This window comes from Phaethon aethereus, assembly GCF_964289735.1.
Source record: "Phaethon aethereus genome assembly, chromosome: 8".
Classification (NCBI taxonomy): domain Eukaryota; kingdom Metazoa; phylum Chordata; class Aves; order Phaethontiformes; family Phaethontidae; genus Phaethon; species Phaethon aethereus.
The window spans coordinates 26,069,832-26,096,469 of NC_138584.1; the positions used below are offsets into that span (position 1 = coordinate 26,069,832).

A 26,638-nucleotide genomic window follows, 5' to 3' on the forward strand; every position below is an offset into this window, starting at 1 on the left:
GGGTTGAGCTCAGAGAGGTGGAGGTGAGTGCAGAGGTCTGGGGATGAAGATGGAGACGCTGGAGGAGCCCCTTCCCACTCCCAGCTCCAGGGCCCATGCCAGGTGCATGCAGCCAGCGTTAAAAAGGGCAGGTAGAAAGAGTGTTGGAGAAAGAGAAAATTTAAGCAGAAAACGGAGAACCATGGAAGTGAGAAGTTAACAGGTTGTCCAAAATCAAGAGAAGTCCTGGCACTCGGTGAGGAAATGAGACTGCGCTGGCTGAGAAACAGCGGAACAAGTGGGGATGTGCATCACGGAGGGATATTATTGTAACTCAGCAGCTGCTCCTTCTTGAAATGGAATCCTAAGCAAACATTTTGTTTGTGCTGCATCAGACAGATCATCTTAGGCAGCTTAACAAAGCTAGCAATGGTAGGGCTATGCTCAGCCCAAGTCAGAAATAAACCAAACTGGGGCAGATATAAATATACAATAGAGACTATTGTGGTTTAGCCCCAGCCGGCAACTAAGCCCTACGCAGCCGCTCGCTCACTCCCGCTCCCCCAGTGGGATGGGGGAGAGAATTAGAAAAAAAGCTCGCGGGTTGAGATAACCACAGTTTAATAGGACAGAAAGAGAGAAACAAACAACAATGATAACAACAATAATAATACCAACAAAGGGATGTAAAAGAACAATGATGCCCAATACAGCAATTGCTCACCACCTGGTGACCAATAGCCCGTCCCCGAGCAGCGATTCCCACCCCCCTGGCCAACTCCAGTTTATGTACTGGGCATGATGTTGTATGGTGGGGAATATCTCTTTGGCCAGCCTGGGTCACTGTCCTGGCTGTGTCCCCTCCCAGCTCCCCGTGCACCCCCAGCCTCCTTGCTGGCAGGCCAGCACGAGAAGCTGGACTGTCCTTGACTGCTCAGCAACAACTCAAAACATCAGCACATTATCAACAGTTTCTCATCCCAAATCCAAAACACAGTCTCACACTAGCTTCTGTGCAGAAAACCAGCTCTATCCTGGCTGAAACCAGGACGCTATCTTTGCTCAACACATCCCAAACGAAAAGTAGAAAACAAGAAAGGAAGAGAAAGCTCTTAACAGGCTCCCTAAAACATCTTGCATTGTACTTTCAATCTTAATCAGCTTGAGGAGGAAGGAGCAGAAAGTGCTCTTGGATATCCAGGGCTGAAAAATACCTCACTGTTCAAAAATCCTAGCTTTCATGTGCTCCAATTTTGTTACTCGCTCGCCTTCAAAAATATGGATTTAATATTCATGATGGATTTAAATTTCACAAAAATAAAATACCTAATGCATTACCAATAAAGAATTTAGTTTCACGAAATAAAATTGAAATCTATATACAAATTATGTCTCTATTTCCAATAGAATTCTGTGTTCTTTACCTCTTAACGATTTTATTTTCAGGTATTTAATAGCTCTCATTAAAATAGGGTTTGCATACTGATTCATATTAAGTGTTCATACTGGTGGTGAGACACTTAAGCAATAGTGAGAGTAAATATGCAAGGCTTTTGCTTTTTTTTAAGTTTATCTGTGTTTGTTTCATCAGACAGTGGCAGCAGATTATAGAGGACAACAGCAGAACAAAGTAAAACATATAGATCTTTTTGTGCGTCTAGCAGGTGAAAGTGTGGCTGCACGTATTTTCAGCCCCATCTGGGGGATAACAAATTAACTCTTTGACTTTAAAAGGGGAAAGAAGTTATCAGTCATGGCCAGTGGACAGGGAGGGTCTATTAGCATGGAGATGCTAGAGTTTTGGACATGAACGTCAGGACTTCCCAGACGTTACCGCGATGCCCAAGGGAGTTGTGAGCTGAGCCCAGGATTCACAGCTTTAATTAATACGTTCTGTGCACTCTGACCAACCTGATAATCCAAGAAGCCTCAATAAAAACCATTATAGAGAGGGAGAATATGTCATCACCGTATCGTATGTTACAGTTAGGAGATTTACCTCTTATTTATACTGCACTGAGTTATCTTACTTCCACTGGAGGGCTTGCAGACTTGGGGCTGTGCAAAGGGCATGATGAAAGAACTGCCAACGTCATTGCATGTTTAAAAGAGGCATCAAGCCATCTACTAATCTTAAAGGGGGATCAAATGGAAACACTAAGAAACTAAGAAGGGGAAAATGCAGTATTCCCCATGCTTTGGTCTCTGCTCAGTAGGAGCCGAGGATGCCTCCACAAAAGCAAGATTGCATGTTCTACACAGGCATGCAACGTGGGGAGAGAGAAGGACCAACCGACGCACTGCTTCACTGCCCAAAATGTCTTCTGGCCACTGTATATCCACCAGGGTTCATAAAAAGCTGGGCAAACAAGAGCAGATTTTAGGCCAGTTCAAGATATAAAGGTTCAGCTTCCACCAAGGAATGAGGAGGGAGCATTTGTCCAGAAGGTGTTTTGAGACCACTCAACATGACAGAAGGGTCTTGTACCCAAGCTGTCAAACTATGAGATTTTTCTAATGAGTAGATATTTGTACGCCATGCCCTGGAGACTGAGGGCAGTCACTGATAGGGACTGTGGTCACAAAAGTTTCCCGAGAAGGAAATCCTGCCAGGAGAACAGCAAAGGAAATGGTAGGTAGAAGTGATGGAGGAAAGCCAAGGGGCCCAAACAGCAATGAGGAGTGACAAGGGAGGGAAGGTGGGACTCCAGCACACCTACGCTCCTGCTGTTCCTGGCTGCTGGAGTGGTCCCTTTGGGAAACAGGTTCAACATAACAAGTTAGAAAGGTCTTGAAGCTGCGTCCTCATCCTCGGTTCAATACAGGGCAAATGCATGCCATGGTGGCAACTGCTTACCCGGCTGCATGGAGTCAGGCTGGAAGAGGGAGTGATCCCCCCGCCCCATGAGCATCAGTAGGCATGCACTCTCTGAGCAGTATCCTTACCAGGGAGGCAGATAGAGTAATTTAAACAAACAAGGCCCCAGTGATGGAAATTTCAAGCTCAAAGCTACCATATGGAGAGAAATCATCTGACCACAATTTACCTGTTAGACTTCAAAAGTGTCTAGGTCTCCTCTAAAGAAAAGCAGCCTTTTCCTTAATGAAGTTAAGTACTGTATTTCAGCACCGTGTGTTGTGAAAAGGAAGCAATTTGGATTCATTTACTGAAATTTACCTTTCAGATGCAGTTAAGTGAAATTAAAAGTTTGTCTGAGTTGACAGAGTTCTGTTTTCCATCACTGCATTGTCTTGAAAGAAAGGATAACAGGCTAAGTGCTTAAATTCCATCCAAACTGATAAGGTTCACTCTATACAGGCACACTCAGTGCAGTTTATTACACATTGTCTCCCTTCATCCATCACTGGTATAACTTTTTTTTTCTGGTCTAAAATAACTGTTGCTTCTACAAGAAATTGATATTTGTGATGTTATTGCATTCATCTGGGGTTGAATAGTCAGCACTGGGCTATCAGAGAAATGCCATTTCCAATTACAGGGGGGAATTAATTTCATTTTCACTAATGGCAGGTTTTGCAGAGCCAACCTTACATCTGGGACAAGAATTTCTCTCTTCTGATCACAATTTTTTTCCTTTAGTTTCTTTACTGTACAAGTGAAGCATCTGCGTGTCCTCAGTGTCTTTCCAAACACCATCTTCACCCAGGTCTCTTCCCCAGGAGTGGGAATGAAGCTCTGAAATTGCCCATTAGATCCTCTCTAATTCTTTCTTCCCGCCACTGTATTTCTCTCTTTCACATCTCCAGCTGCCGTTGCTCCTTCCAAACCTCACACCTCCCAAAACACCATCCCAGCTACTAACTCCCCTCTCTCTCTTTTTCCAAGAACTTTCCTCCCACCCTGCCTTAGGGCCCCAGGAACTGTAACGCTCCCCCCCAGCAGAGAGGTTCTCTGTTCTCTTGGGCTGGTCTTCTTCATAGCCTTAAACCATTTGCCTGCTAGAACAAAGGTGTGATCCTGATCTGGCCTTCACTGACTTCTCTGAAACGTCACAGACCTTTCTCTGCTCTTTCAATTAACTGAGAAGCTCATCATGAAAAGCCAGTGAATGATCTGTAATTAATTATTTATATTACAAGGGGAAGCTTAGCTAACACAGTGTCAACAGGAACAATAACACACTCTATGCCAAACTGCAGCCTTCCAGCCCAAGGGTTTTGCCTCCCCTCCCTGCTGCCCCAGCTGGCTTTTGGCTACGGGAGCTAGTTAGGGTTTAAATTTTGTCTAAGTTCGAATTCCTCCCTAAGACGGACTTCAGATCTGCACATTTCTGGAAAATCAAGCAGTTAAGGAAAAAATCTCACTACCTGAAATCTCCATTTAATTTTGATTCTTGACAAACAATTTCAAACCCAAACTGCAGCCAAGCAGGACTTGTTCGTTTTGTTTAGATATTGGGGGAAGGAGGCAGAAGGAAAAGGAAACCACACATTTCATCAGCATTTTTTATTTTTTAATAGCTTTCAGTGTAGCCGATTACCCAGGAGATCAGCAAATCTTGGCTCTGTCAAAGACAGGGAGAAGACAGAGCAGAAGCTTTCTCATCCTCCACAGTGGTACTAACCCTCCAACACACAAATCTAAACACCGTCCACTCAGGAGTGCCAACTCAAATGCCTCAGCTGTTAAGACAGAACAAAAAGGAAAGGACAATCTCCAAGGTACAACTGAAAGTAAATACTAATAATGATGTGTGACATTAAATGATGACTCATTTTTCACGAGGCCATTTCACATTGTAGCTATAACTTCAGATCAGACCCGAACGACTGTGTGAGCTGAAGTCTTAGTGGAACCATTAATTATGGATTTCCTGGCTTTTATAGGTTGGAGTCAGACCTTTGATGTTCCTTTAAGATTGTTCTCCTGTGTTCATTTCCTTTGTTTCTGTGTTGGTAGCTTAAAAAAACACCCCAAGATTTCCATGGAAGTGTATAAGACAACCTAGAAATGCGTAGTCCATAAAAGCCCTGCAATTCATGGCTCATAAAGTCCTCTAATCCACGGTCAATAAAGCTTTGGAAAAGAGCTGTATGAACCACAGTCGTTTCAGTTCAGCGAGGTTCATGCAAGAATCAATAATGTGGTTTAAATTTGCCTGGATTTGTCCTCCACCTGTATATTTTTCTTTGACTTTTCAGGTTGAAAGGTGGCTCAGCTGAATTCTGGAGATCTCACACAGAAACAATGAGTTTTATGCAGCTTTCACCCCAAAGCCGTAGCAATGACCTAAACCTCTCCACTTGGTCTCAAAGGTGAACAAGTCAAGTTTCGGTGACAAGAAGTGAGTTAGGAAACTCAAACTGGAAGAACCATTTAGAAATACAGGGCCATAGCTTAAGGTAATACTATATGCAGACACCTCAGTCCATATAGAAGATGGGGGGGTCCAATTTAAGTATATGCAAATGCACAATGGATCTGCGGGACAGGCCAGAGTGTCAACTTCTAGTACACTAATTATCCTCCAAAAATGCATGCTAACAGTCTCCCTGTGGAGTGCTGGAGAACATTATTGAGGCGACACAGTATAAGTTCACATACTTCTCTCCTGCACAGGTAAGACTCCATGGCCCATACTATTAGCCATCCTAGCTATTTCTTTCCAGGAATGATCACACTACAAAGTCTGGTGACAGGCACACTTTTCTGCTCTTTCCTTGCCAATTAGAAAGGAACCAGTTAGAGAGAACTCACTGTTTATTGCCTTGTGCAAGGTCCAGCTTGCAATTAATGCTGATGAAACACAACTGCCAAAAGCACAATATCCAGCAGCTGGTTTATGAAAGTTGAGACCCCATCCAATTTATGGAGCTAGTTGTGACTCTCTGACTTAGCTGAACAGTTTGTATTTTTTGTTTTGTTTTGTTTCCAGGAAAACACCAGAAGTTACTCCAGAACTGTAGAAGTAGTAAAACCGTCTGAAAGCACTAAGGCAGACTTCCCTTCTTCCAGCCTTTTCTCATTTCTAGGGCTGTGATCTCCGCTAATATCTCCCTGGGACCTTTCAGCAAGGCAGGCGACACACAGAGTCTGCTTCATCACCAGCTTGGTGGGAGCGGAAACTTATGTTTCCTTATCCCAATCTCCATCCTTGTGAAATGGAAGCAGAGGGATAAAAGGTTTTGGTTCAGATGAAATCTTGCAGGAGTACAGAGTGAATAATTTAACTATAACCTGGGAAACTACCATTTTAAATACTTTTCCTAGGAACATTTCTCGCTGAAATAAAAACAGCAAAAGGCACAGAAGCCCACAAAAGCTATGCAAGCATCGATGCTTTAAGTCCCCGGCTGCACGTTTCCGTAGCCGCATCAGGCCCAATATCCATAATCCTTTCTGGAGAGATAGGACAGGGGCAAGAGGATTGTGCCTAACTACCAGGATCCCACAAGACCTGACAATTTAAGCACCTCACTTGTATGACATACAGTGAGCTGGACCAGACACACTTGTGAAATGCCGGGACATCATGAGACACCACGACTACGCATGCCGCAGGCAGAAGAGAAATAGTAAAGTCCCTTATCCTCAAGGCAATCAACTACATAGGACCAAATCCCTTCTAGCTCACGCGTAAACGTCCTCTGTGGAGAGGATCCAACCACTGAACACACTTTGAGAACAAAACACATGAATCCAGGTCTGATCCTTCTTACCAAGGCTGGCATTAACCTCAGAAATAGCCTTACTATGTTAAGATTAATATGCACCACCTTAATAACAATCCTTACATCACTCACCCCGAGAATACAATAAACTACAACAAAAATGAGGCAATTGCTCCATTAAAAACACTGAATAAAAAAATAATCCCAGAACACAAAAACGTGGAGTCTTTTTCCTTAGCAAAGGGAGAAGCCTCTGAGATTCTGACTCATTTTACCTGCAAGGCATTTAGGTGCTATGAAAATGGGAGTAAGTATAAAGCTAAAAGGCATACAATCATTACATGTATAGGTGAGGAGTCAGTTCCCAACAGATTATTTCATTCCTTTTACTTGTTAGCAGATTTATAAACTTCATGGCTGTTTATGTGCCCATGGCTTGGCCTGGATAAAGGCTCTAAAAGCCTTCCCAATTTTAGAGGTGGGAGAATAAATTGCCCAGGAATCCTAAAAATACACATTGAGCAGCCCTGCTCAAACATCAAGGCCCAGATTCATCCTCTTATTCAAACAACGAACGGGAGTATTTTATCTTTAAATGCCATGGAAATGTGCCTACCTCCATTCTCTTCACATAGAGGCCTTAGTTAAGTACTTCATTTTGCCTCAGTTTGCTGTTCTCAAGGCAGTCTGAGATGTTAAAACATTTCAGCCTCAGAGCACAGTTAAGAAGATTGAAAGTCAGGTACGTCAGAATCTTAAAAACTCACAGGAATATTCTGAATGGTTGGAAAATGGGCGAGTCTTTGGACTGAAAACTGACAGTAAAGATTGGAAAATAATTATTGGAAGAAGGAGAGGAAACAGAATATTTTCCATCATCATTCCTGTTCGTGTTTTCACTCTGACAAGTCTTCATTTCTGTATATTTTGAATATACAGAAATAAAGTATCAGCTTTATTTCTCTTTACTTTTAGATCAAATGTGCCTATAAGCCTTCCTCCTAGCTCCTCATTATGCTCCAAAACTACCACCTCACTCCTGGTGTCTACCATTCAGCCTTTCTCCAACTCTTCTTAGGGTCTAATCAACAAGAGCTGGGATCTGTAAAGAGCAACTCGTCAGGAGACAGCAGGAAGAGGACAAGGACCATAAATGTTGACTCACCTGTCTTCTATCCGAACCCAGAGGTCATTGAACTGCCTCTGGCGATGGTGTTTGTGCTGCTTCTTGTGCCATTTCTTCTGCCTGCCAAACTCTTCCAACTGGCTAATGCTATCTGGCAACAGGAGGTGAGGAGACAGGCTGTCTTCTTCATCCGTCTGCAGGGGCTTCAGGGAAGGAGATGTCAGTGGGACCTGCTCAGAAAGCTGGACAGCAGGCAGGGCTGTTGCTAAAAACCCTTCTAAGGCTGGACTTGTCTTTGTTGTCCTTGAACTGCAAAACACAACATTTAAACATTTGATGAAGTGAAGGATCATACAAAGAAAAAGTGAAAGCAGAGGAGTACGATACTTGGTGGGTGCTCCTAGCTGCTAAGAAGGTATATAAGGAGAAGGACTTTTGCTCTGGGACAGCAACTAAAGGCAGCAGTGGCATTTCCTAGCAAACTATCAAATAAACACTAAACTGAAAATGAGTGAAAAGACAATTGCTATGCTATTGGTGTTTTTGCCATTTTAATAACTTCTTACAGGCTTTAGAGCCTGCAGTAGGAGTCAACATCAGCTCCCCTGCTGGGCTGAAGGTTAAATGGCAAAACTGTGACTCTGAGGAAAACAGATACCTGAAGAGAAGCTGATCTTAAATTAATGAGATAACACTAGTTCCCTTCTTTTTTTTCAACCTTGGATATCATCTGTGGAAAACAAGTCATTGTTCTAACTGCAATAATAATTGTGTTTGTTCATCCATGTTAAGAGTGGCAACAGGGAAGCCCAGACTGATGACAGAAACATGGTCTGATAGCTAGGCTGCTGAGATGAGATATGTGAGACCCGAACTCTAGCTGTTTTTGTATAATGGAGAAATGAAACAAAAAAGGGGGTAAATGACCTGTCCAAAGCCACCTTGAAACAATACTGCCAGTGCTCTTCACTCCTGTTTGAAATACTATCACCTCTGGAACTCTGCAGAAAAGGGCCTTATACCATTTTAATCTTCTAGAGTTTCACTAATTTTAGAAAAAAGTCAATACAAACTCTCTCCTTTGATATGTGGCCATGTCAGCTTACATTTGTGAGCTAAGATATCTGAAACAAAAATCTAATAAACCAGTACTGACACAAAGTGATTTTTTTTCCCTTGCTTCAATGGAAGTTCCTGTTTGGTCTTAATTGCAAGAGAGGAACTTTCTCTGTCTCTGGGATGGCCCAATGAGTTGTAGGTACAGAAAATGGAAGAGAATTAATAGGCAATATGAAGCTGTGGTCTGTGAAACTATTTCTATTACATGGATGCTATGACTTTTATGACAGAAACAATTAAAGCCACGTGAAAAGTTTTGCCTCCTGAGTGAAACCAGTAAGACATTTTAATGAAAAAGTAATAAAAAATCCTAAACTTCATTGGTGACAATGTACAAAATGTGCAGCAAGTGAAACCACATGTTTCATTTATGGAACATTATGTTCTCTTCCAAAAAAGTCACATCTACTACTAATGGCAGGTTTTTTTTCTTTTTGATTTTTTTTAAGTCCATTACAATAGCAGTCAAGATGATCAGCTCTATTTCCACTGCATCATGTTTCACCCAAAGGTCCTTCCAATAGCTACTGACAATTAATTCTTGCTACTACAAGACTCAACTGGCAAGAACTACAGTAACTTTGTCACTCATAGCCAACATTAATGAAGTTCTTCAGAGATCATATGACAGATACATAAAAGAAAGACACTTGTTTAAACTAATTCTAAAATTTTCACAAGGTTGCTTTCACTAATAAAAGACACAAGAAAAGGCCTTATTTTTCCTATTTTCCGAGTCTTCAGACTCTCAGTGAGTCCTTTTCAAACTAATTCATACACCATGCTCTATTTTATATCACAGAGAGACCAGCTGCTTCTGGACGGTTTCCCCCATTAAGACTTTCTTCTATGATTCATGTTGAGGATGAGTCTTCATCAGTTCAGCAACTTTCTTTGAGAGATCCTGGAGCTCTCCAAAGACTTTCACACTTTTTAGGCTGTGACAGAGGCTCATGGCTGAAGCAAAGCAATCTCCAGGCTCATGTAAAAGGAAAGGCTCTCATAGGTTTGTACTGGGTGGGTCCCTCAGGCCACATCAGACTATTCCTAATTTTTATCCAACCGTGATGGTGGATGTCAACATGCATTTGCAGCCATTTAGGCAGGCAGGAAGGATCAGGATCAAGCATCTAGAAACACAATGTGGGTAACTGCAATGGTGGCAGGCAGCAATAGGTGGCAAGAAAGTCTCGGCCTCATCACCTCCTGCACTTACGCCAAAGCAATGGGGGAATACAAGCTGGTTGATACTGCTTAAAGAAAGTTCATGCTGGTACTGCTCTGGATACCTCTGTTCTTCACTGTGTCGTGTGAATTCACCCATGTCTTCCTGCAACCAAGCCATCCATCTGCACCCCAGGGAGAAGAGCACTACCTTGGCCACAAGGCTGTGATGGGCAGAAGTATGTTAAGAACACAAGAGCACGGAGCAGATGTGACAGAGCCCAAAGTCGACAAGCAATGTGACCATCACAGCCAGAATCAAGCTGTTGCCAAGATTTCTGTTGCCATTGACGTTCTTCTTCTTCTCATCAAAACAGTGCCTCATGATCAGATCAGTCTGTAACTCCCTGAGAGTAACTCAAGGTAGGAGCAGCCCCCATGTCAGCCCACATCTGCCAGCTCAAGGCTGGGGCTGCCATTTGGTTCCTTGAATGGTCTTAGAGATATCTGAACACATACTTTCCACCTTTTAACACCTACTATTTTGTTACACATGTTTACCTTACTCGGAGCTCCTAGTAAACTGGAACCAGTAGAGAGGTGTTTTTATGGGTTGAGATTTTAGAAACCACTTAAGACGACTGGCAGCTCACTTCTTATTAAAATTAATGAGTTTGGGCATCAAAATCCCAGTGGTGGCTTTGAAAGCTTCTAGCTTAATTGTTTCCACTACCATCACATGAGCCACAGGTTGTAAACTCAATATTTCAGAACATTCTTTGGGAAGAGGATAAATAAACACTGAAGAAATGTTAAAAAGCTGTAACCTAAAGAGGGTTATAAACTAACCACTTGTACTTTAGAGGTGGTGCATGGGGAATAGCTCTACTGTGGCAACTGCATATTACATTTGGTTGATACTTGTTCCATTATTCCTGTACTACTAATAATTACTTCCAAGACCTAGGAGGGACTGTTGAAGGCTGTATGTTGATGCATACTTGCTTCTTTCAAAAAAATGATTTTTTTAAAAAGATTGATTTAATACATCTAGAGACCTGGTTGTTTTCAAATCTGATCATCATCCTACAGACATTCAACCAGAAGTAAAATAAAAATTTCTAAACCCACAGAATATGGGTATTTAATTCAATTTTTTTTGGATTAAATTTTGTAAGAATATGTAAAGATTTTAATTCAAAGTAAGGTAGACTTCCTATCAGAAGACATCCCTCCCACTGATTTCAGCAAAAATTTTATTAATACAAAGGGTCTGAATTTATTAATATGCTGGATTCCACACACCCCCCCCCAAAAAAAAAGACAAAACCCACTCCCATCTGCAACAGGATACCTGGACAACAGATCTCCCCACCGCGTGAAGCTTTACTGTTAGATTGAACTGATCATTTCATGGACTATTTTGTGCCTTTCCTTTGGTCTCGGTCTCAACGCATTCTGTTAGCACAGCTGCACTGTATGAAACCATGGGGATATAATACACATTTTTTTTTCCACTCCGTTCACTACTGCTGAGACAGCTTTTCAAGATACATAGTTATTTTCAAAGCCAGAGAAAAAGCAGGGCTAGCTTTCAGTTTGTGAGGACACTGTGCCTTTTCTGAAGAAAGAGTGAGAAAGTACCACCCAAATATCTTGGTCCACACAAAGATCTCAGAGATTTTTCATAAATAACTTGACACAACTCCAGGCTTAGAGTTTCCGCCCATTTTTAAATCTATCATTCCCACACGGGTTGGTCTTTGAGAAATTAAAAGTATTTCAGGCCCTTTGGTGGGTTTTTCTCATCTCTGACCTTAATTTCCTTCTGTGGGATGCACAGCAAGTTCTCTAAAATAATGAAGTCCAAATAAGAAAACTTGTGAGTCTCAGCAAATATCCTATGTGGCTTAAGGTACAGAAAACAGAGTGAAAACAGGAAAACATTTATGCTTGCTAGTTCTTGAAGACACTTAATCCACAGACAAAGACCCCTGTGGTTTTGTTTCACTTCTGGTGACATTTGCCATCCTTTCCTTATTCTTTTCAAGGATTAAAAGAACAAAACAAAACACACAACTAGTTTAGGTTGAGCCGTATGCTCCATGAGGTTGTCTCAGCATTCCTCTCTCTGCCTTGTGGTCTCTCCAGTGTCACTCTGTGCTGGCACTGACAACAGAAAATTGACTCATCACCAGGATTTGCTAGGGTTATAGAGCGGGTCTGGTCAGAAAAATGACATTAACATTGTAAAGTCCTGTAACAGCTTTTTTTCATGATTCCTGGTCTTAAAATTGCCCAGGTCCCACTTTTATTCAGCCCCAAGACACCTGGCAGCCTGGCTGTGCTTTTCTCCCTGCCCAGGCAAGCATCTTCCTAACCCTCATGTCAGGTATCCAATTTCTGCAGCAAAAAAGGGCCGTGGCCATCTCTGGGCTTGACAACCTCCTCCGTAGGGCAAATCAGAGCATCCACATTTCGTTCCTGCTCTGAATGGCCCTTGCGAATAGCCCACTTTTCCCCACCGGTGAGGCTGCGCGGTGTTAGCACTAACCCTTGCACCGCACCTCGTCCCGACCACCAGTTCATTGAGAGTTGTCTGAGGGGAGCAGACCCTGCTAACACCCCTGCCCGCTGACCCTGCTGGAGTGACACTAATAATGTTTGGAGTGAGTCCCGTCGAGTGTCCCCGGGGCTTCAGCAGGGCCAGGAGTTTTTCCTTGCTTTAACTGATGAGACAGGACGTGCCTTTGCTGACCATACGCATCTTTCACAGAACGAAATCATCAATCTATTTTTCAGCAGTCTTGCGGTAACGTTTCTGTTCCCTCAGATATGTGCAGAATCTTCTAAAATGCAAGTGTGCCAATTTGTTATTTGCAACTTGTCTTTGTAGTGCGAGCAATGGAAAAGTTTTGCTCAGAAGACTGCCATGCTTTGCACGCGCTTCCAAGTACAGCAGCGGCGCTGAGGTTTTCTTGCTTCAATTTTCAGAACTCTCAGACAAGGAAAGATTTTGTTTCATCAAGAGAGAAGTTGTGGTGATAGCAAGGAATGTGTGATGTGGCAGCTTTATCCTTGTGCCACCATTCCTGGGATGCATCCGGATTACAGCCAGACACTGAGTTAAGAGCACTTTATTATAGACGGATTCTCATGAATTCCAGTTTGGGAGTCTTTGTCAAGGCAGGAATTTGTCAGTCCCTCACACGCATCCTTGCTCCCCTTGCCACAGGCCACAGAGACATCTGCTTCTTGCTGTTTTTTTCCTTACGCATCTCTCAGAGCGCGCAGTCATGCGCACCCACAAGATGGGCACCAGAACATCCTATCCCATAAGAAGTTCTACGTTTCTTTTTCTCTTCCGCGCTAGGATGAAACTCAGATTTTCAAAGCCCTTGGGAGAGCAGCAAACAAAAGGAGAACAGAAAACCAGGCAGAAATCCTAACCCACCCTGGCATAGCTTATAGGGCCTCTCACTAGTGACTAGTACGAAATTAGACCGTGGTCTCTCACATAACCAGGTGACACCAGTGTATACCACCACGGAGTTCATCTCCTCCTTTTTTTTTACTGCCAAAGAGAGTAACTTCAAAGAAGCGATCAGAGAATTAATTGTCCCCGTACCTAACTCAGATGAGCTGCTTCAGGTAAGCACCATAAATTACTGTCCAATCCCTGATTATTCGTTCACCTGATTTGCTTAATTATAATGAGGTTATTTTATGTAGGATGCACTTGCCTTAGGCTAGTACGCTGAAGCTAAAGCATTTCCATTTCTTAACAGAATTTGGAAACAAAATTGTTTTTTTCAGAGTCGACTACATCTCATGAGCAGTTGAATTACGTTAAGTAGTTAAATTAGATTACAGTCCACCCAAAACTTGGATAGTATCTCTGGACTCAGAATCCATGTCAGAGTATTTCTCTGGGAAGAACCACTGTTGTTCAAGACCTGTGACCTTAGTTTGAAAGGGAATTTGGTCCTCGGTATACACACATATATATGCAAACCCTCGACTCTGTGCATAAATGAACTGAAAAGCTTGTAAGGTCAAGATATTCCCATGGATGGTGATATCTTCCTTCCCAGTTTGAGAAACTACAAAATAAGGAGTAAAACTTTTGTTATCTACTCCATTTCATTGAAAGTAATGAAATCTGGAGCACAGGAAAAGAAATGCAAGCTTTCTACAACTTGAGTCATTGAATTTGCTGAAAAAAGAGAACACAGCTGAAATATTCGTAACATGCCATTTCCACATTTTCATATGAATTCTTTTATTTCAGAAAACTCAAAATGTTTCATTTCAGCACTTTCTGAACAAAGCTTTTGTTTTTTTTAGTCTTCTGTTTTCAAAGACTTAAATGCTACAAAGTAGCCTTTTTTTGTTTAAAAATTGATCTCAATTAAAAAGAAAACCCCAACTAATAAATAAAAATGACAAAAACCCAACAAAACTCACCCCCTGCCTTCAAAAATGTCCTCAAAATGTTTCACTTCAGATTGCTCTGAACTTATTTCCCCTTCTCAACTTTATGGTTCAATTCTTTAACTGAATAATCCTTTGTTCACACGTCTTTAGTGTAAACTGTGTAAGCTTGCATACTCCAGCCTCAGAATACAGGCTGTGCCCACAGAGGAATGATGGTTCGACCCTCCAGTCTTGCTTCTATCTCCCACATTAATAGCAAATAAGATCCTTCTCTGCTCGGGGCACACAAAGTCTCACCCCTGACTCTATTCCCTAAACCTTTGCTGTCTTATTATCACCACACCAATTTAGTGCTAAGCTATTTCTGCCTGGATAGTTTGGTTTAAGCAAAATATTCATAATACAGCTGCCTTTGGTGCCTCATTGCCTTACGGAAGTTGTACTTAAAACTCCTTGGGCAGAATACCTATCCCATAGCTCAAGACGGTCTCTCTTCTGCTCGAGCATCCTGGTTCAACATGGAAGCACGTAGCTATGCAGCTGTCCTGGTACATGTGGTTCATTCTGGAAGTCTGCTTCACAGAGGAGAGAAATGGCTTGACATTCGAATTACAACTCCTACATGTTCATGTACCACTGAAAGATGTGCCACATAATGTTAACTGAAATGTTTTGTAATCTTATAATAAATTTTTGAGTGCTGACTGCAATGAATTTTCAATATTTCTGCTTTTCCTCACTGATTTTGGACAGAAACAAATGCTGGAGTACCAGCATAACCTCTGGAGTGGAAATTCTGACTTCTGTCCAAATTTGCCAAGAATACACAGGCTGTCTGATGAATCTAAACTGATGGTATTACACCATAAAAGAAGATTTTAGGGTTGCATTTTTAGTGAACTGCAGTATTTTCAAGCTTTATTCCACACATTTGTTTTTGTTATTGCTTGAAAACCATTAGTAACAAAAGTAAATACATTGCTCTTTTCTTTTAATAACTTTTTAGTAAACACATACATATTGCTTTAATAAAGAACAATGGTGGACTTATTACTGGGCAATGTAATCTCTGTTTCCTCCTTATAATCTCTCCGGTCTTTATGTGTTTCTTCGAGGTGATATCATATTAATTATACACAGCAGATTTTTCAGGTGCTGGAAATTAACTTCCATCATTCAACATGTTCTGCAAAGCATGAAATCCTTATCCAGTTTGGCCCAATCTGCAACACCTGAGTTCAGGTCTAATTGTGACATTTACAAAGTTTTGGTTTGGGCTTAGGTTTTGGGCCAGTTCTGATTCTACAGTGTATTTATGGTGGTTTGGGCAGTGTCTGAGAAACAAGACGGTGGTGACCAAATCTTACCATTTCATCTCAGCAGTCATGATCTCAGTCTCCAGAGACTGGAAAGCAAGGCAAGGGCTGAACAAATCCTTTCACCTCCAGCTGCCACAACCAAACTAGAAATACTCACTGAAATTTGCCTCTCTCCTACTTCCATTTTGAGTCAATGGAGCTCCCAATGTTTATGGCTGTCTGCTCCTCTCCAGCCATCATCAGCTTTTGGGACACTGAACTGTATAGCCATGTGTAAAGGCAGGTTTGCAAACTCAGTTGCAAAACTATTCTCATCTCATGTCTTGTTATTCCTAAACCACTCCTGACCTCTGTTTAAGCATAGAGAAGAAAGTGAGGATGCATTTGTTCCACCCCAGTAGTTGTTATCCAGACAGGTTTCATGATTAAGAACTTGACTGACAAAAAAAACCCCAAAGCTGGCTGTTTGATTTTGATTTCTCAGTAGAATTACAGCTAATTAACACACAACTGTTGCCTGCATCTTACTCATTCACAATCCAAATTGAATTCTGCTCCCAGATTGTCTCCTTTGGGAATTGTTGTCCCTCTCTCCTGAATCCTCCGGAGAGCAGAAACATCTGCAAGAGTCCATATTTTCCATTACATCTTAAAAATAATCCCTCTACAGAGACATCAGCTGAGCAAAGTACCAAATGCCTAGCTTGAGGGACTCAAACATTTTCACTAACTTCAGACTTAAACTAAGGGCAGATTATTCAATGTGTGCCTGCTGCTGGTTCCTGCACTTCCCTCGGATGCTCTTGCAGCTGGGCCCTGGCAGCGACGAGGTACCTGGTGGATCACAAATGTCTACAAGCATGGCAACTTGTCTTCCTTAAGTACCTTGTTCAGTCCAGGCTCTTACAATTTCAAGACGACAGATAACGTAGGCACATAATTAGCTGCTATCACAAGGAGGAGAGAGACATGGACCACTTAAACTGAGCAGCAGGAAGAAGTGTGGAACCGAAGAGCCATACGAAGATCATGCCTGCAAGAGATCCCACATCTCTCTTACACTGAATCCACTTTTCTTCTCTGTAGCTGACATTGTAAAACATCTGATCTGCTTAGCCATTGATGGCTGCTGAGCTAAAAAAAGGAACACAGACCCAGTCTGCCTTTCTCCAAAATACTGTTATAGCCCATCAGCATTGTTTTTATCACAGGGCCTGAGTGTTTCCAAGAAAAGAACAAAACAGTTGTCAGAAACCCTATTCAGACAACACTTCAGCCTGTCTGGGGGCATTTTTTTTGCGTGGTAATGGACAGAACCCTTGAAACATGATGAAGGCAAGAGAGTTCTTCCTCCAAACTCCACTTGCTTTAATGTCTAATGCTGTTTTATCAAATCTAATGCTAATGGACTTCACATACGGTCTCTCTATGTACTAGCCTGGTTTTACCTGGGTTCCCTCTCTACATTAACTCATGCTGATGAAACTGCTTGTATCAAATACTTATTTCTGTCTGACAAATCCATCCTTCATTGAAATTCTTCATTAATGAAGCATGCACATTGCTACTGAAACCTTAGGGAAGAAAACAAGGTTTTATGTTCTTTTTTTTCATTGTTAATTGAAAGCTATGAGACTAGATCTTGAAATACTGCTTGAATATCTAGGAGACATCTGAGGCCACAAGAAAGATTGATTTTTAATGAACTCAAGCAAATCTCACTGACTAGTTACAAACAACAGGGCTCAGGTCTTCCCCCATTCGAACAGGAAAACTTGCACTAACCCCACAAAATATCTCTTCTTCATTGCAATGTCTATTATTATTTTGTTGGGGGTACGTTTATGAGTCCCAGAAACAAACTACGTGCACATTAAAGAGCTCCACCTCAGCAAGCTGACAAGCAAAGGGTACGAGATGATGACAGATAGATACAGCTGGAGTATCCTGAGGATACGATGACACAGCATTCAACCGTACAAAAGTGAGAGCCTTTCAGTCCCCCTCATTGCAAAGGAGCTTTGGAGGTTCGCCTTCTCCAAGGAGTTACCAGCACAGATAAAAATGCAGGAGGAGGAAGAGGAGGGTCTGCACAAAGGCAGTGCTTCCTTCCTCCTGCACTTAACTGGTTAGCACTGGCCACCAGGAGCCATGGAGGTCCACCTATGTTCCCTACTAACAGCCTCTGCTGAGAAAAGGGAGAGAAGAGTGATGGGTCACTGGAGCAATTCTGGTGCCCATCATCTTCCAATGGAAGAAAAGGAGGGAAATGTCCATGCATGGCTACCAGGGGCTTTCTGCTGACCCAGGAGAAGGAGGAGGCCAATGGGCTTTCTTGACCACAGAGATCAACAGCCTCCAATGCTCTTTGTGTAATCTCTGCAGATTGAATTTGTCATGGAAAAATAATAAATTAGGCTGTGGATTGGCAGCGGTTGAAACCCCACTGGGGGTGCTTTGTGAACATGAATGATAAATAGCTCTTGTCACAAGCTTAAGCAGACCCAACTTCTACATAAACTGTTTATACACACACACACACAAACATACACAAAATGAGCGATTAAGCCCAGCTCTTGTCTCACGAAGAGAACCCCACACAGCAATAAGTGAAACACCAGGAAAATGAAACCCACTTGTTCTGCTGCTCCCCAGAGCACAGTAAGTCATTTAGAAAGCCTCCTCCCTCCATTGTATGTGCATGTGTGTTTTCTTAGTCTGTGTTTATTTATTTGTTTCTTTGCCTAGAAATGCTTTATCTAAGTGCCAGTTGTTTGAGAGGGTATCGCAGCCTAGTATTTGTTGCACTGCCTAGCTACTGAAAAGCATGTAATACCACAAATATAACAGACATAGGAGACTCATCAAAACTATGCCTGGCATCTGGCAGAGGTTCTAGCAGTCACATTAGCTTCTTATCACTACACAATGCTGGAACATTTTTACAGTGACCAAACTAGGACTTCTGATGTGGTACTGCAATCCAGCTCAAACTAGAGAAAAGCCAATATACGTTTGCTAGCAGAGGGCTTTTTAATCTCAAGAGCACTCTTCCATTCTCAGAATAATTCGGTACTTTAAGGTTTTGGAGTTTCTTTAACATATTATTAAAGTGAACTGTCTTTTCCACAGAGAGTGCACCCTCATACCAACCTCATGGGATCAGGTCATCTCTGCACCGTGGCCCTGCACTGGAATACATACTTCATTTTCAAAGGATCTGGAGGAGCAAAGGGTTCAACTTCCATGTTTGCAACCTTTATTCAGCTTTTGCCACTGCTACTTAATCCACATAATACAATTCCTTGCTAGTACTCCTGTAAGGAACTTCATCTTTTAGTAAGTGAGGACTCCTCTCCATCTCAGATGACCTTCCACTGTAAGTGTTGGATTCATTGCACAGGTCAGGGATGCTGCCTTAGCCAAAAGGGTCCCAGAGGAACCCCATTTTCTGTAATGCTGTCTGTACAGTAGAGCTGAATTTATGTTGGTGTCAAGACATAGAAACCCCTTGACTTTTTTTTCTGCTGTTGCAGTCTGCCTGGCAGCTAAGATCAATCCTGGATAGGTGATGTCTCTGTACCACAAGCGTGAGACTGACAGGCAAGTACCAGGCAACACTAAGCCCAGAAACAGAAAGCCTGTACACATCTTCTACTTTCACTGGAAGCAGCTCCGCACAGGAAACACCTGTACAAGAAAGTGGTGAGAGGAGCGGGTGAGTACCGGGCACTGGGAAGGAGACTCAGATGGCCTCTGTGTCATGCTCTGTGGTGGCCGAGATGTGTCTCGTGGTTATTCGGAGCAGCACCGCACTGTCAGTGCTTTCATAGCTCTCCCAGCCTGAGTGTGGCCCATCAAATCCCAACAGGGGAGGCATCGCCCCATGGCCCACTGGTCAGTAGTTTAACCAACACTAAACTAGCTGCGCTGTCATAGTTTCCCTCAGGGAGTTAAAAACCCCTTTGCGCCGCAGTTTTCCATCCACCCATGGAGACAACGCCCTACCTCGCGTGAAGATAGTGAGAAGAAATACAGAAAAGACTAAGAGATGCCGTGCTGGTGGTGTCACCTAAGCACCGTGGACAGATAAGCGTGGGCCCGACCACAGAACTGCCACCTCCTGCAGTTGAAATGCTGCCTGTCTAAGGTATTGTAATTAAAACTGCAGAACGATTATCTGACTCATCTCTCTGCAATGAGACCAAGCGCTTGGGGCCGCCCCACTGGGCCCGCCCAGGCAGAGATATTTATTCAGAACAGAAGCACAGGCTACTCGAGCAATGCTCTTTCCAGCTCCATTGCTTAAGCAAACGGTGACACCCTGCACACAGGCCTGTCTGTCCCTCTGCCTCCTCCAGTAACGCTTCCTCTGACAGCCAGCTGTAACTGCATTACCCCGAGTAGCACCGAGAGCAAACAGAGGTGTATGTCCATGTTCATGGGGCAGTAAGCAGGAAGGAGGCAGGCTCAGGGAGAAAAGGCCCAGGCATGAGCTCAGTCCTTTCCCACATACCAGACTCCAATGATTAGAAAACCCACAGGACCCCTCGATCTCATGGGGTCTGTTGTTCACAGATTGACCAGGGGTTTCTTGGAAAGGCAGGGGAGGTAAAAAGGGAGGAAAGCGAGACAGTGCAACCCAATAGTGAAAGAAGAGGAAAATAAAATCAGTCTCCTGCTCCATCATCTCGTTTAAAACACTTCTGGTTGCCTGTGCATTTCATTTGCCACCTTTCACTGATTTGAGTGGGACTTGCTGACCATTCAGCAATGATTGCTATCAGTATGAATGTTTGAATACATAGAAATTGCCCTAAATTCATGGCTGCATTTGTAAAACAAACAAACAAACTCCCTGTTAACTCTGCTTTCTTTCAAGTCATGTCCTTTCTCCTTGGGGTGGATGTTTTCCAAATTGCCTTAGGGATTTAAAACCTCGATGCCTGCTAAATGTCAATGAAAGCTGCACTTCCCAGTTTCATTTCCGCCAAAAACCTAGTTTACGTATGAGCTTGATACACGTGAAAAATTCTCATTTAACATGAGCAAGAAATCACATGCCTGTAGGGGAAGAAAGATGATTCTTTTGTCACAAATACAAAGCAAGGTTTGCTTCGACAAAGTGGTGGAAGAAAGCCAATCCCTGCATCTATTGCATCCACTGACTGTAGGTGGAGTGGAATGTCCCGCTGCTCCTGGGAAGAGGTCTGCAGCCCATATGTGCCCAAACTGAAGTCAGAGATGAGGACACAACAAGGTCCTTCAGATCTGCATCAGCCAGGATAGGAGCAGAAGAAGAGGCACGTGCTGACCTGGACCAAACCACCACCAGTATTACCTGGGTGTTAGACAGCCTTGATTCTTAGCACTGCTGACTTCAGAAATCAGCTTTTTCTCTCTAAAGTTCATGCAGGCACTTCTGGATCCTCCTTGTCCTGGAATATGATGCCTTGACTCTGTAGGTGCTAGGAGTAATTCCTTAAAATGACTTAAAATGCCGCAAGTGCTACAACTAAACCCACTACAGCAGCAGAGGTTTACTGCTCTCCTTGTAGAGAACCATGTGAGTTTATTTCAGTTAGCAATGTTTTACTTCTCCTTCAGAAATCAAGAGGAGACAACAACACAGAAGTATTTGAGATCCATGTGAACCTTGTTTAACCATTGTGGATTGGGATTTACATTCCAGGGGTATAACGAACCCAGAGATGGAAAGATGTGGGCACACAACATTATTAAACCCTTGAAGATTATCCCAGTCTCACCCAATAACTTAGCCTTTCCTTAATGATGATGGCATATATATGAACTATAGCCTTTAGCAAAACCTAATGCCAACAGAAACCAGCAGCTTTTCAGAGGCTGAGCAGCAGCCCAGTACAGTCCTCCGTGTCCGAGCTCTGGAAAGGCTGTATCATTTTTCTTCAATGGAGGGGGAAAGTGTTTATCTGGGAAGCGTTTCACATCAAGGACAATAGGGAACTGTTTAGCTTTCCACAAATAGGCTGGTATGCAACTTCCGAGGATCCTCCAAGGAAAACTTTGGAACACTGGCCACATCTTTCCAGCAGGGATTTCATGTAAAGTAGTTAATGCCCCACATCCTTCATCCTGATTTATTCCTGCTTCATCCTTGTTTCAAAGTGCTGCACTCACTTCAAACACAACATGGGGCTCATCTCTCTGAATATGCACTTTGATCGCTGGGGACTCCAGATTCGTATCAGCCGTTCAAACATAAACAGGGATGTGCTGTCTCGACAGAGGTATTTCTGTGACTGCTTTTATTTTTGCAAGAGTAATTTGGAAATGCGAAGCTGGGGTCAGATGACAGGAGATTCACATCTAGTGCCCAGACAGAACACTGGATACCAAAGCACTCGGAGCCTGTCTACGACTTTGCTGCTGGGTTGCTGGAGGTTAGCAGGAAAATCTTAGTATCCCTGACTTGACACTTGGGAGTCAATGGAGAAAGGCTTCAGTGTGCTTTTACCCATAAACAAGAGCACCAAATTAGGTGACTCTTCCTCTGCAAGCTGCAGAGCACGGCCCTGCAGAGCTGTGAGCTGGTCTGATGTCCCATACAGCAGTAAAAAGGGAAGTACCCCAAATGTAGTCCTTCTGTCATCTCTGGTCCCCTGTGGGACCAACTGTCTTCTTGCTGAAGTCGACAGGAGCTATGATCATACTGGATGTAAATTTAGGCTAATTCTTGGTGCTGATGAAAAATTCTGTTCTATGGTGGGACTACAGATGAGGCAGGCAAATGGACATAGCCAGGTCCACAGCAATCACAACAGGGTGAGTTCTGCAAGCGCTTCTCCTGATCAGCTGGAGTCTCAGAGGTCTGTGACAGTGGCAAAGGATCCAATTTTCATAAGCAGAAGAACTTTTGTCCATGTGGCCATCTGCCTGAACAAGAGGTCAAGGTGGAGGCGCAAACAGATAATTCAGTCTTTGTCAGACTTTTCTTTCTAAATTTGCATGTATTAGTTCTGAACTTGGATTACTGAAGTAGTGTATTTTTAGCAATCATGATTGCAGGAAATTGTCTTAATTCAGGATATTCTTCCATCATACCAACTGACAGCCACTGTGTGTATATCCATATACAGCATCTGATCCAGTTTTCTTCTCTCCTGTTTCTATTCACAGGTCCATTTTTCATTCTCTCTGGAATGCGGAGCATTTGGGAGTGTAGGTGGAAAGCCAAAGTCTTTCAACACCCACTAATAGAAATTTGTTTTATTAATTAACTGGGGGGGGCGGGGAAGAGAGCTGATCCTCTGCTCTGAAATAATGAATCACTGTGTAAGAGAAGACATGTCCTCTGAGACACCAGAGGCTGCTTGCAGACAGAGTGAGTGACTGAGTTGCTTTCTTGGGAAGTCATGAGTCATCAAACATAGCAGTTTAATCCCCAGGAAATGGAAACATATTGGCATGATGTTCACTTGCATGGAGCATGAGCTCCAGACAAGGGTGAACCTCCAAAGGTTCTGGAGATCTGTTTAGCTTGTGGAAGGGTTTTAAAATCTTAAAGCTTCTCTGAAGTATATCTGATCTGGAGCTGGGTACAGTATTCCCAACACGTGATTTACTGGATGAATCAAAGTCTTTACATACTTTACAGATTACATAGGAATTTACTTTGACTTCTCATAAAAATGATTCAATGATTATGACATGAAATTGCATTCAAGCTTCTAAGTTATTTACTGTGACAAGTGCTTCATATTTTCACCATTCTTAATTTACTAGTCCTGTTGTAAGAACTTACTTCTTTTTTTGGCATTCTTGCTCCTACTACTGGCACATGACTAGGAGGAGCAGCTGATATACCTGCTTGTCAGTCTCACCCTCAACAATGGTTCTCCTACAGGGACACCCACACAGTCATTTCAGACCCAAAGCTGGGTTGTGGTCGGTGTGAAGCCACCTTGCTTGGCTGGGATATCATGAGTTGTTAAACTTTGTGCTGGAGAGGGCAAGCAATGGCACAAGATCACATCGCATATGTACATTAGAGTGACCTTCTACTTGTGGGGGCAATTCAGAAAGGTTTCAGTAGTTTTTACAGCTTGCCACAACAAGATCCATGCACAGGGAGTCATTTGGCCATGCCACCAGTCACACAATGTTGTTTTGGAGGGCTTCTAACCCCATTTAAATTGTGAAGAATGTCCCTATGAACACCTGATCACTGATGAAAGATGGAAAATGTACTTGTCAGTGTATTCCTATGTAGAAAACTGTATTCCCAACTGCTTTCTTCTAAGGCACAATTCTTGAAGGAATTTTAAGTGAAAGTGTCAATGAAAAAAAGTCATTGACTCCTATTTTTCTGTTCCTTTTTTAGGAACTTGTGCATGTTAAAGAGCTCTCTGCAAGCAAAACTACTAGCAATTACACTCATGCTGAATCAAGCGGCTCTATTGACTGCAACACAACCCACAGACCTCTTGCTGAAGGAAAAGAAGTCAGCTCTGGAAGTGGAAAAGCTATCAGTGCCCTAACGTGTGAGGTCTCTTTGCCTGACAACATGATAGTGAAGGTAAGGGAAGTCGGCGCTGCAAAGACAGAGTGACAGCAAACAGACCACAAACTTCCTTAGATAAATGACATCTTTCAAACCACACAATACCACTTGATACCCTTGTGCCCCTTGAGCTGTTACAAAGTGCAGCTGCACTTCAGTCCAGATTGATATCACTTGGGATGGAGGCCATCCCCCATCTCCACAAGACAAGTGCAGGCTGAATACACAAACACAAAACTTACACAATCTCACTGTTTCAATATAACACTGGAGAGGGGATGGTGCAATTTTTCCAAAGGCTTAAATGAGTCTAGTGACACTGTCCAACTTGAACATGGGGCCCAAGTCCTCCAAATAGGAGGGGAATTCATGTCTCAAAATGATCAGTCTAAAACTAGCCAGACACCTACTGCAAGCAAGTTGGGCCAGCTGTCTAAGACACCCATGAGCAGTCCTCTGGAAAAGCCAGTCTTTTTACACTGACTATAGAAGGCATCTGCACAACTGTGTGAACATACTCTTAGTTTTCTCCCAATTCCTTCATGGCTCCTCACAACCAAAGACAGGAGAGAATCAGCCACAATCTCATATTAACGATAACCTCTAAAAGATACTGGCACTGATGGAAGCCTTGTTGACTTAGTGCAGTTTGGATCAGCTTAATCTCTAGTAACTATAGACCAGAAATTTCATCTTATACTAATGACCTTAGGTGAAAAGATCTGCATTAGAGTTAGCTGGAAGCAGAAAGAGAATAAAAAAAATCAGCTGCTTCTGTGGAAACAAGAACACCAAAATTTAGCTAGGAAATAAAGTAAGACCTAGCTCTGAACTTTTGAAATCTCCAAGGCTCTGTAAGTTGAGTATTAGATAGTTTATGGAGTATGAGATACAGATCTCCTAAAACTGATGGGCTGCAGAACAGCAAAAAAACCTAGAAACCTTAGCACTGGCTTCAGGACAGCTCAGTGAGCAAGCTGCCCTTGAGCAAAAAGAAGCAAGCCCAGGTTCCCCAGTGGCCCTGTGTAAAAGTTCCCAAGGAACAAAATTATATGGAATATGCAACAATTTTTTCAAAAGAAACTAGAAATTTTGCCAAGGATAAAATCTGATTACAGAGAAAAGGGAATGCCCCACTGGGAGAATTAGTCAAGCACAAAATTCCTGAGAAGTTTTGTTCCGTATTCTTTCACCAACACCATGAATTATCTTGCTCTTTCCCAGACCTTTTTGTAGCAAGTTGCTAAATTCCACTCTTTCAGAAGGTGTTCGGTGTTTAAAGGTGGCCAAAGAACCTGCAGGTGCACTGGCCATAGGTAATGTGTTGCTCAGGAAGTGACAGGATAATTAAGTTTCTATGGCTGAGAACCTGTAAGTTGACTTTGCTTCTCTACCATATCTTGGAGATTTTCTTCAATTTCTTTCCCCCTAAGAGTTACTTTGACTACCTCAGACTTTGTGGCTGCAAGGTAATTATAGACACAAAGTCAAATAAATTGCAAAGAAGGATGTTATAAAGGCATATGGGAATCCCTTGAAAATGTAATGTGCATGTTTTCATGACCAAATATTTTAAGCATTAAGTAGTCATATCCTGCAATGTTAGATGAGGCAATAAATTTGCCAATGCATGCAGATGAACCCCATTTAATCCCTATACACCTCTTACTGCAAATTATGCTGTCAGAGAAACCCCCCTAAATAATGGGTTTGCTTTTCTTCTGAGGGAAGGAAGCTCATGAAGGGAGTATGATCTTCAGGCTCAGATCAAGTGAAAGATCCAAAGGTTTACAATAGGATTAAGAACTACAGCATCCCAATGGAGAGATTATTCTACCCACAGAAAAAAAAAAAGTGAGCATTTTTCCCTGTCTCGGAAGAGATGGGATCTAGAATGGGCTAACGCCTCCCCAGCTCTTCTTTTTTTCTCTCAATTAACTCAGTTGTTTCCAATGAAAGTGTCACAGCTCCCATAATTTTTTTTGTACTTGTCTCTTTTCCAAATGAAATTTAACTTCTCTCACTACAACTTTAACATTCTCCCAAACACATCCCAAACATTAACAGCTAAGTAGAGTGGAGTAACCCTGCCAGGCTGGCACCAGAAAGCCAGAGTTGTCTGGGCATCCCAAGGAACTTGGCAACTACTGGGAGACTCCCGAGGGCTCTGATGGCATCCATAAGTTTCTGGGATGTTATCTATTGAACTGGCGCTTTTACCAATTTGGGGCTGTGGAGATGTTATGGAAAACATTTTCCCATCTCTGCATATCACCTCATGAAGGTTAGGGATCCTGATAGAGTGAAATGGCTGCATCA

General features: G+C 42.6%; 1 protein-coding gene across 1 annotated transcript in view; it reads right to left on the minus strand.

Moving 5' to 3' along the window:
- The window catches only part of TRABD2B (TraB domain containing 2B), a gene marked incomplete at its 3' end in the record, with an annotated part of 293,204 nt that overhangs the window by 13,341 nt on the left and 253,225 nt on the right, over positions 1-26,638 (minus strand). The window contains exon 6 of the mRNA XM_082003217.1: positions 7,778-8,047. Coding sequence (XP_081859343.1) covers positions 7,778-8,047 — 270 coding nt within the window. The remainder of the gene's footprint in view (positions 1-7,777; positions 8,048-26,638) is intronic.